Below are 11,080 nucleotides of genomic sequence, written 5' to 3'. Positions count from 1 at the left end.
ATATGGGCCAAGTTTTGGTATTTTTAGATGGAATCCAATACAATGAGGAGGAGACCCAAATGTAAGCTTGTTTGAGAATATAATTCCAGAATTTCAGGCCCAGGCTTGGGGGCGTATCATCTTGAAATTGCATCATTACAATTGAAGTAAATAATGCAGCATGGTGAATGTTACCAAATCATAGTTTGAGGCACGGGTTGTTTAACAGTCTCTTCGATTATTACCAACCATCGTGGAGCTGTCGTGGTGAAATGGTAAATACTCCTTCATAGTAATGATAGTTACTATAAAAGAGCTAATTGATTGCCCAACATGTATTACGCCACACCTCAGACGAAGATTGTTATATTCAAATTAATCCTTCAAACTTGTGGGATAAATTGAGTAAAATAGGGTAGACCAATAAGTTATTTTGTCCTAACACACTCTTTTATCACCTCTAGTCGTAAGATTAAGTTGAGAAAGAGATCAACGAATTTTACTGTTTAAAAAGAACGTACAAACATCGTACACATGGTAGGTGGAACTAGACCAGTGGCGGATGCACGTGGTGGCAAGCGGGTTCAACTGAATCCGCTTCATCAAAAAATAATATTGTGTATATGTATAAATTACGATTAAAGTTGCGTAAATTTCGTATAAATATTTTTTTGGAACCCACTTGACAACTACTATTTAACGACTAAAATTATGTACATTTAATATTGAACCCGCTTGCACAAAATCTTGAGTCCGCCACTAAGTAGACCAACTGCCCTACCTTGTGGCCACAGAAAGACAAACATAAAAACTGGTAAGATGAGGAAATATATTGAGGAACAAGGCAAAATTACTTCTGAAATAAATAAAGGAAGAGGAATAAAAAATAATTTGTCCATACATGGGGAAAAGAACAAAATGGGGACTACCTACCATGTCAGTGGAGCCCACACATTGTTCCAAAAGGACCCTACAAGAACTGCCAACGTTCTACTAGTACTAAATGAAGTTGAAGAACTGACTAGTGGCTGTTTCTACCAAGTAAAGCCAGAGGAAAAACAAACATGGCTTGGGTCTCATTCTTACAACAAGCTTCAGCTTATGTTATTGTCATTTCTGTACTTTCCTCTTGTTTCCTTAACCCAGTTCTAGCTCAGTGTAAAAATGCACCAGTTATTTTCAATTTTGGTGATTCTAACTCGGATACGGGTGGACTCGTGGCCGGACTCGGGTACCCAATTAACCTCCCAAATGGTCGAACTTTCTTCCGCAGATCAACTGGTCGTCTCTCTGATGGTCGCCTCATTCTTGATTTTCTCTGTAAGTCCTATTCACTCTTGCTCCTCTTTTTTTTTTTTTCCTTTTTTTCTTTTTCTTTTCCTGTTACTTTGTTTATTTTGTTCTCATTTTTCTATAGTGCTTGTTTAATTGTACATTGGAAGTATGAATTTGTACGGAGTTGGTTGGATTCACTGCATGCATTGTTTGGTAGGTAAAATGTCATACTATCTTTGAAAGATTGTGATGAATATTTGATTGGGTCCTACTTGGATTTTAATGTTTGTAAGCATCTGGCATTTCATTAAATGCAAGCTTGACTACTGTGGTTTATTCATGCAATCAAATTGAGGACATTAATAGCCTAGCATTGCATTAGTTACAAAATTTATGGTCCTGAAAAATGTCCTTGTTCAAAGTTTTTTTTTACATCATCCATTTGAGAATGAAAAATTGACTGGGTAAACTATGATCTCTATATAGTACATAATATGGACCATTCATCAAGCTAACTTGAAAATGTACTTTGCTTCATTTCATTTACCTAGTCTCTGGTTTATTGTGCACCGCGCTGCCAGCTGCCAGCTGCCAACTGCCAACAGTCTCTGTTTTATAATGTGATACTCTTGTAAATATCAAATGACAGAAAATTGGTAACTCATTGATGGCTGAAAATATCAGGGTCCACAATAAACTAATGATCTTTAGAGGATGGTTTACTCTCGGGTTTTTTTGTGTCATTCTTTTGGAATTACAGTCAGATCTCTCGATAATAGCATCCTTATATAGTAGGCATTCACTATAAAAACCAAGTTTTTCTCGGACCTGATTTTCATGTTATGTTATAATATACATCCTATATAACAGCACTTCACTATAACAACTAAAAAAAATATTGGAACAAACGAGGCTATTATAAAGAGGTTTGACTGTACTTGCTTTAGGCAAATTGAATCATTTAAGGAAAGATTGTAACACTACGGTGAAAGTTAGTTGAGTGATGCTTAATGGGACTACTTTGTGCTAAGTTTTATTTACCTTGGGATAACGGGTGTATGCTGCAACAAAACAAAGAAAAACTGCATACAACTTTTATACAGATACTTCTAAATGGATTTCTTCTTTCAGTTAATAAAACGTGAAAGGTAATTAGGACCTCAATTGTCATGAATCTTATGCAATGTGCAAAACAATTAGGATTATTGTCTCCTACTGTATTGAGACAGAACATGTAGCAGGTATCTTCATTGTGAGGAAAATAGTTACCGTTGGATCTTTTGGTTCACACATTCTTACCATGTGCCTTGGGAATATAGAATATCTTGGCAAATGAAAATGAAGACAAACTTGAAGGTTGTAATAGGGATCGCACTGAGGAATATTTCCAATATTTTCATGTCACTATTTTTCATAGAACTATCAAAGATTTTTTTATGCGTTGCATTATTATGGGATCTGTATAGCCCTCCAGAAGCACTACTTCCCCTCCTACTATGTGTGAATCAACGATGGTGTAGTTTATAGTATATCTACTTCTTAGTTTGTTATGGATACGTAATTATACTCTCTCCAAGTATCACCGGTTACCAATTCTCTGAGTTGAGGTTGCGTTTTTGTTAGTGCAGGTCAAAGTGTAAATACAAGGTTCCTGAGCCCATACCTAGACTCTGTAGGATCCACTTTCTTGAATGGAGCAAATTTTGCTATAGCAGGATCTCGTTTGCTGCCTAAGTATGAACCGTTTGCACTAAATATTCAAGTCATGCAATTCCTTCATTTCAAGGATCGCTCAATTGAACTTGTTAGTGCTGGTAATTCTTACACTTTCCTTTCATTCTCTGCACAAATCTTGTATCGCTCACATCTTATTCTTTTTCTTTCTTTTTTTCTTTCTGATGGGTGGTGAGGTGGGTGGGAGGGGATCGTAAGGATCTTTCTTGATACTTTACTAATTTCCAGCATCGATGTGCTTAGAAAATCTGGAATCTGCATACTTTGAGGCTTTTCTAGTGATATTCGAGGACATAATCTCATTAATGTGCATATGCAATGTTGTTATGAACACAGAATATGTTGGTTATCAAAGCTGCAAGTTTATACTTAATGTGAAAATTGAAATCTAATTCTTCATCTTCCCTCTTGTTCCAGTTTAATAGCTAAAGGGCACATTTTGTTTCAAACAGGTCAAGCTGGAAATTGCCGAGCTATGTCCAAATAAAAGTAGTAGAACATTAAAATCTTTTACATACCCTCGGATCTGTTGTATTGGCTATTCTTCCGTGAATTTATCTTCGATTAAACTACCCAGTTTGCATGAGGACTGGAGACCAGCTAGGCCAGCTCTTTTAATTCAGTTAAAAGATACTTATACAGTGCGCAACATGCTCATTACAATTTCAGATTGAGATGGCGTGTCCCTAGTTTTTTGTTTTTTCTTGTTCATTGCTAATAGAGCATCAAACACAAAGAGATGTTAAGCTTATGAAACTTATAGATAATTTTTGTTACCCATGCTTCTGTACCCAGAAATGTGAACATGATCTTGACTTGGGTTCATACTGTTACATCCAGGTTCTGGAAATTTGGTTGGTGATGAAGGATTCCGCAATGCTCTTTTTATGATAGATATTGGACAAAATGACCTCGCCGATTCATTTGCTAGGAACATGTCTTACACAGAAGTAGTCAAGTTGATCCCCTCCTTTGTTACAGAGATCAGGAATGCAATTCAGGTAATTTCTTCAATCACTATTCGTTCACTTTCCCCTGCTTTCCCAACCAAAAGAAGGAAGTACAACACAAACAAGAACATCAATAAGTTAATATGAAGAAAAGCATAGGAAGGATAAAGTTAGTTAAGAAACGTTTCACCGCAGGGTTAATGAGGTGTTAAAAGGTTAACTACCTGATTTATGTGATAGCAGTTTTTGCCCCCAAATGAAGCTTAGAGCAATAGAGTCGAAGTTTTATTTTGAACCCCGTAGGTGAAGTGTACTTACAAACATAACCATGGCGGGACATGACACGTGTGGGAAAATTTAGGACATGAATGCACAAAAGACATAGTCAAAGTAATAAAAGACATATCTTTTAGTTTGTAACTTATTTTATACAATTAAAAAAGCATATATACATAAAAGTAAGCAAGCATGTTTCTGCAATCTACACCGACATGTCTCAATTTAGTTATCAAGTTTTTGATATCGCTGTCTTCTACTTGATCTACTTCACTTCATATTTTAAAGTTGTAATTTAGCTCTGCAATCTTATATTGCTAAACATATCCATTCTTGAGCATGTACCAATAATTGGAGAACCAGATGCATGTCCAATCCAGTATCTAAGTACGGTAACTCTTCAGAGTGTCCCCTATTTATGGCCTTAATATCTGCATGTGAGAATTCGAGTACATTATTTTTAAGTTTTAAGAAATTTAATGAAGACAAGCATTATAAGTGATGATATTCCGGTACAAGTTCTGTTGGTTGGAACTAGCATGTCTATGGCTAAAGCTTTTATTAGATTCGAATAAAAATATTAGTGCTCCATCCTTTCACATAAAATTTAAGATATATTATTATAGCTTAAAATTAGATAGTTTTTGAGTCTGCCCATTCCCTTAAACTCTTCAAATGTAGGTCATATATTCTCAAGGAGGGCGGAAATTTTGGGTCCACAACACTGGGCCACTAGGATGCCTACCTCAAAAACTTACCCTGGTTCAGAAAGTTTCCTCTGATCTTGATCCACATGGCTGTCTTGCAAGTTACAATTCTGCAGCAAAGCTGTTTAATGAAGGGCTGCGACATGTGTGCCAAGAGTTGGGATCTGAAATGAAGGATGCTACTATTGTATATGTAGACATATATGCTATCAAATATGATCTTATAGCCAACTCCAGCAATTACGGTAAGCATAAAAACTTTCTCGTTTGGTTAGTCAGCTAGATTTTCCTAGTTTTTAGGTTGTGAATTATCAGAATGGATCTACTAAAGTTGGTACTGAAATGCTGATATTATTAGTAAAAAGATTGGCTAACTCCCAAAATAATATGTTTCCTTCTTATTGTACCCTCATGTAGAGAGGTTCTTTTCACTTGTCAACAAAAACTTCTTGCTAATTGAGTTGTTGTTATGGGTAGAATGTCTCACATTGGTTGAGCGGGAATGAGTTATATGGTTTCACGACATTCCCACCATATGAGCTAACTTTTGGGAGTGAGTTAGGCCTAAGGTCCACTTGTTTACCGATACCTTGTTCATTCACCAAACTTGGAAAGTTTGAAATTAAAGAAGAATGAGGGCTGAGAAAGCAACACAGTAATTATACTCACGAGCTACTGACTATTTGTAAATAGTTGGCAGCTTACTAAAAACTACTGCTCATATGTTATGATTCTGCATTTGCAGGCTTCTCAAATCCGTTAATGGCATGTTGTGGCTACGGAGGACGTCCATACAACTACCGTAAAGGAGTGACATGTGGTCACCCCGGTTATCAGGTTTGCAGTGAAGGGTCTGAGTTCATAAGTTGGGATGGAGTTCATTATACTGAGGCAGCTAACAGAGTTATAGCCTCTAAGATACTGTCCACAGAGTATTCCACTCCACAAATCGGCTTCGATTTCTTTTGCCATTGATAGTTATTTACAAGAATAAAGTGCAAGCTTATCTTAGTTGCTGCAGAGAAAATCATGAAAATTCTTTGAAGAAAAAGAATAGTAAAAAAATACCATTCTGAGTTCATATTGCCAGGGTGAGCTCTTTGCTCTTCATTTTGAAGTCATGATTCCCTAACACTGTTTGTTTCAGTCCATTTTTCCCGAATGACGAATGAATACTGGTTCTATTGGCTTAATTTAAGCCTGCATTCTTCTAGCAACCGAAATGGTCACAAAGAACCCCAGAAAGGATCTTCTTTAAAATGATCAAATTATATTTTTGTAAATTATAGAAAGAACGGCCAAGTTATATATATTTTTTATGTTCCTAAATATTAAAATGTGGTTAAAATTATATAATCGACTTTTCAAAATTGCATAGTGCCATATGTTATGTGATGGAAAAGAATCTTACTCCTATCTCAGTTTGTATGATATATAATATTTGGGTAGAGTCAAAAGTTCTTTCTTTGACAATGATTTTTTCTAACATTTTCTCAATTTTTTTAATAATACAAAAATTAGCATATATATTTATTTTTGGAAAATTTTAAGGGATGATATGATATGCAATTTTACAATATTGGTAATTAGTTATTTTAAATCTTTGTACTCTGTAGACCTTATTAGGTTCGTAGGACTAGAGTACTTTTCTCTTTCAATCTAACTTGACACAACAATCTCCAAGTTCTGAAGTACCATGCAGCTAGAATCCCATTCAATGAAATATTCTTATACATATATGCATAAAATGTCATTATTTGGACCGTTGGGGAATTTGCATAATATGACTACATATTGTACGTTCATAACGTTAATTTTTTATACATAATGATAATATTCTTTCCATCTTAAATTATTGTTTTCAAATTTTCTATTACAATAGGCCCAAGGAATGGAAATAGATAAAAGATATACTTAATCGGAACAGTAAAAAGCGAACTCATGCTCGTTGTGAGTAGGGGTGTACATGAGGCGGTTTGGTTCGGTTTTTTATTAAACCAAAATCAGACCAACTATGTCGGTTTACTAAATTCATAGTCAAATCAAACCAACATAAACTCGGTTTTTTCGGTTTCGATTTTAGTCGGTTTTCTCGATTTTTCGGTTTTCCTTTTTAGTTATATTGTTCTTGAAAAAGAGATTAAATAATCAATAATTATCCGCTTCATTACTATTTTTCTTAATAATATATGAGAAATACCAATTGTTCGTATAAATTATAATTCCAAGACCTTCCACAATAGGAAAAGACAACAAATATGTGACAAAGCAAAGCACTGTAAACTTGATAAACCTCAATACTGAAATAATCACCAATTATATGAGCAAAATGACAAGCAGGAAGCTCGTATGATGTGGGGAAAGGGTTTCCAATATTTGGGGTTCTTTGGTTTTGGAATTGGAACATAGGAAAGATATGGAATAACCTATTTTATTGTCTTTTGTCTTGTTGGGTTTTTGTTTGGGCTTGATATTTAGGTTATGTAGATAGAATCTACTTAGTGGATAGTGAATTTACAAGCCCACAAACAAATAATATCTCAAGACATTGAAAACTATAAAATAGTTTAGAAAATACTTACAAATTAGATTTTAATGATTATTTTTTATGTATAAAATTTTTAGAATTTATTTATATATAACGTCGGTTTGGTTTAGATTCGGTTTGACTTATTTTTGGTTAGTGCCAAACCAAACCAAGAGTGATCGATTTTTTATTTTCCAACATCAAACCAATCAAACCAAACCACAAGTCGGTTTTTATCTTCGATTTGACTTGGTTCGTCGGTTCGGTTTGGCTTGATGGTTTGGATTGTACGCCCCTAGTTGTGAGAGCATTCTCATGGATACTACCAGATTTTATTAATTAATTAAATAACTAGTAAACTTATCCGTGCTTCGCACGATCATAAAAGATATTAAAAAATTTATGAATAATTTATTTAAATATTTTTCCTCTTTCTATGAGAAGGAAAATGCTCATAAACAACAAACATTTGGGGTTAATTATAGTCATATGCTTATTCATACATTTGGATTATTTTAATTCTATCTAATTAATAATGATTTAAGGAGTATTTAAAACTAAAAAGGTAAAATTAAAACTGAAAGTTCTTAAGATCCAATGATAATTGCTAATTACCATAAACATAAAAACGTTTAAACTACTATTAGTTGTATATTGAGAAGGTATAATTTTATACAAATGAATTTAATAAAACTTTTTGATTATCAACATGAAGTGTTCGTATGCAACAAAGGCCCCGTTTGGCCATGAGTTTTGCCAAAATAAATTTGGGATTTATTTTCAAAACTCATGTTTGGCCATAAATTTTGCCCACATTTAGACAAAATCCCAAATCCCAAACTCCAAATCTCAAGATCACCCCAATTGCTGATTTTGGGCCAAAATCCCAAAACTTGGGAATTATATACATGTTTTTCGAAAATAAAGTTGGGAAATATGTTTTGAAAACGTATGTCCAAACACATTTTTCATCTTCAAACCAAATTTCACCCAAATCAGATTTTTCAAAATAAATTTGGGATCTATGACCAAACGCTAGCAAAATTAGCCGGATATTTGGAAGAACACCTCTAGCAGTCACACCAACAGTTAGTTTCTCAATATTCCTCATAGTCAAAAGTAGATATCTTTAAATATTAATTTTATTCTTGTGATCTCGAACTTTCATTCTTAACCGATTTTAACACGTATAACTTTTAATTACAAGTTCACTAAACAAAAGAAATTATGTACATCTAAAGATTTGCAAACCACTTCTAACAAATCAAACTTCCCCTTAATATATATAAAAAATAATTATTTGAACACAATTCACTCCTTTCCATCGGACAAAATCTCGAAATTTTGAACCATAAACACAAATAGTTGTTTTGAATTTTTTTGCTCAACCAATCACTTCGTTCTAGACAAAATACAATTAATTGTATTCACATTATTTTTCAGAAACCAAAATAAAAAACCTTCTAATTTGCAAGAAAAGTAAAAATCGATTAATTTCCATATGATGAGAAAATTTACCATTGAACATCCCTATGTTATCACATCTCTAATAAGCACACCGACATCTAAAGGAAAAGGAAAAATATTGCTTACATAAATAAAATAGACAAAATTACAGAATAATGAACTCCATAAGTTGACCTTGCACTATTTTAGCTCAGTTACAAGTTTGCAAATATATAGCCAAATATCAATAAGATCTTTTCTTTTTCCATTCTTTCTAACTATAACAACCTCATTTATTCCTATCTACCCATATTGTAGCTCTCTCCTCATTTTTTACCCATAAATATTTAATTTAATTAATGAAAAAGAATCATATGCAAATAAAACTGAAAACAAAAATAAGTTCCCCGTTCAGTCAACACTCATTCGTGCCTTCTTCCATAACCAATACTTCTCTGAATTATTTTTTTTTTAATTTTGTATATCTTTAGGTTTATACATACCTATCACAACTGCAAAACGCAAAAACAGACGCGAGAAACCTAAAATCTCATCTCCTTTAATGCTAATCTTGTTAAATTTCGATTATGATTTTGTGAGAAATTTGGAGTGGGTATTGTTTGAACTTATTAGAAATAGTCTAAGTAGGTTGTATACAAAGTTTGAAGCTATTTGCTGGAGATCTGGACTAGTTTTATACTAGAATTGCAAGTGAAAATCGTACAAAAATTTCGTCAGCGATGCTTATACACTTTTATACAATATTATACACTTTTATACAAAGAGGTACATTATGTATATAGTTGTATAAAAGTGTATAAAGATGTATAATCACAGAGTGAAAATATTCTTGATACACTATGTATATAGGTGTATAAGAAGAATGAGAAGAAGAAGAAGAAGAAGAAGAAGAAGAAGATAATGCGAGAAATTCACCAAATACCTGTAAATAATGTATCAACCTTGTATATAATAGTGTATAAGTTGTGTTTATACACTATTATATATTATTTATACAGTATTATACATTATTATACAAATGAATCCTATCAATGGAGCTTCACGTGATCTTGTTCTTCCTTGGGCATCCTCTGAATTTAACTCAAATATAGCCTAAATCTACTCCAAATCACTTGAAATTTACGTTTTGAACTCATCTTGATGATTCCAATCAATTGAGACAACACCCATTCCGAACAACTAACAAATAGAAAAACTCAATTTGTGAAATCAAATCTTCGAACCACCTGTAAATGGTGACTTTTATTTTTCAAATCCTTAATTAACCATTGAAATCCGGAAAAGAATAAAGGAGAATAACAATAGTAGAGAAATTTTATGGTGCAAAGGCTGACTTGGGAAGGAGAAGAAGAATGAAGAAAAAAGGGGAATGAAGAAGAAAGGGGAACAGAGAAATAAGGGGTGGGCTAACTGGAATGAAGAAAAAAGGGGAGTGACAAGGGATGTAACTGGAACGAAGAAAAAATAGGGGAACGAAGAAAAAAGGGGCTAACTGATGAAAAGTAATTTTCAGGTTATGTACAACCTGGGCAACATTCGGTAAGGGCTTCAAACATGTACCATTTTCTGATGGGTTGTTGGGCCAAATAACAAGGGATGTAATTCTCCCAATAAAATAATGTAAAAAGAACAAATTAAAGACGAAAAACTAAAAGGGGCAAATAAACAATATACATTAAGTAAAATTAAGTCGTCTAAATATATGAATTATAAGAAAAAATAGATGCCTTCCAGCCCATCACACCCCTTAGCAGCGAAACGGTGCTTGTCCCTCGAAGCGAAGGTAAAGACCAAGACATTGGGGATTCTGAATCTGACCGCACTTACTTAAATGCCATATGATCACTAAAATTGTCGATGAACAATTGCTTATCCATATCATGGATGCCTTCTAATATCACTAAAAAATAGAACCACCCGTTAAAATCAGAAAATGTAAATCTCAAATTTTCGGAATAGTCAAAAAATGATGATTGAAAATTTGTGGAATGCTATACATAAAAACTTTATAACAGAACAAACTTAGAAAATTGTAAGGAAATTTAGTTTACCGCGTCCTCTTTCGATGTGGCTGCCGCAAAATGACTCACATGCATTCTAATAGAAGAACTGGGAAAGAAAAGATAAATTGGAATGTAGTTGGGAACTCTTGGAAGCAAATGGCA

General features: G+C 33.6%; 1 protein-coding gene across 1 annotated transcript; it reads left to right on the top strand.

The window, feature by feature from the left end:
• The first annotated feature begins 835 nt into the window (after positions 1 to 835).
• Positions 836 to 6,134, top strand: LOC109214064 (GDSL esterase/lipase At1g09390). Its single transcript, XM_019377945.1, has 5 exons — positions 836 to 1,299; positions 2,883 to 3,068; positions 3,829 to 3,989; positions 4,896 to 5,166; positions 5,667 to 6,134. Exons 1-5 carry the CDS (start codon positions 1,044 to 1,046, stop codon positions 5,894 to 5,896), a joined length of 1,104 nt encoding a protein of 367 aa, XP_019233490.1. The 5' UTR covers positions 836 to 1,043; the 3' UTR covers positions 5,897 to 6,134.
• The last annotated feature ends 4,946 nt before the right edge of the window (positions 6,135 to 11,080 follow it).

The sequence above is a fragment of the Nicotiana attenuata genome, unplaced genomic scaffold (assembly GCF_001879085.1).
Source record: "Nicotiana attenuata strain UT unplaced genomic scaffold, NIATTr2, whole genome shotgun sequence".
Lineage (NCBI taxonomy): Eukaryota > Viridiplantae > Streptophyta > Magnoliopsida > Solanales > Solanaceae > Nicotiana > Nicotiana attenuata.
The sequence above is the reverse complement of the archived record's forward strand: the minus strand, read 5'-3'. Positions and strand labels throughout refer to the sequence as shown.

Excerpts from the sequence above, each read along its gene's own strand:
- LOC109214064 (XM_019377945.1), top strand. The coding sequence starts at position 1,044 with ATGGCTTGGGTCTCATTCTTACAACAAGCTTCAGCTTATGTTATTGTC. Across the intron at positions 1,300-2,882 it reads CCTCATTCTTGATTTTCTCT|GTCAAAGTGTAAATACAAGG; the intron begins GTAAGTCCTATT and ends TTGTTAGTGCAG. Across the intron at positions 3,990-4,895 it reads AGATCAGGAATGCAATTCAG|GTCATATATTCTCAAGGAGG; the intron begins GTAATTTCTTCA and ends CTTCAAATGTAG.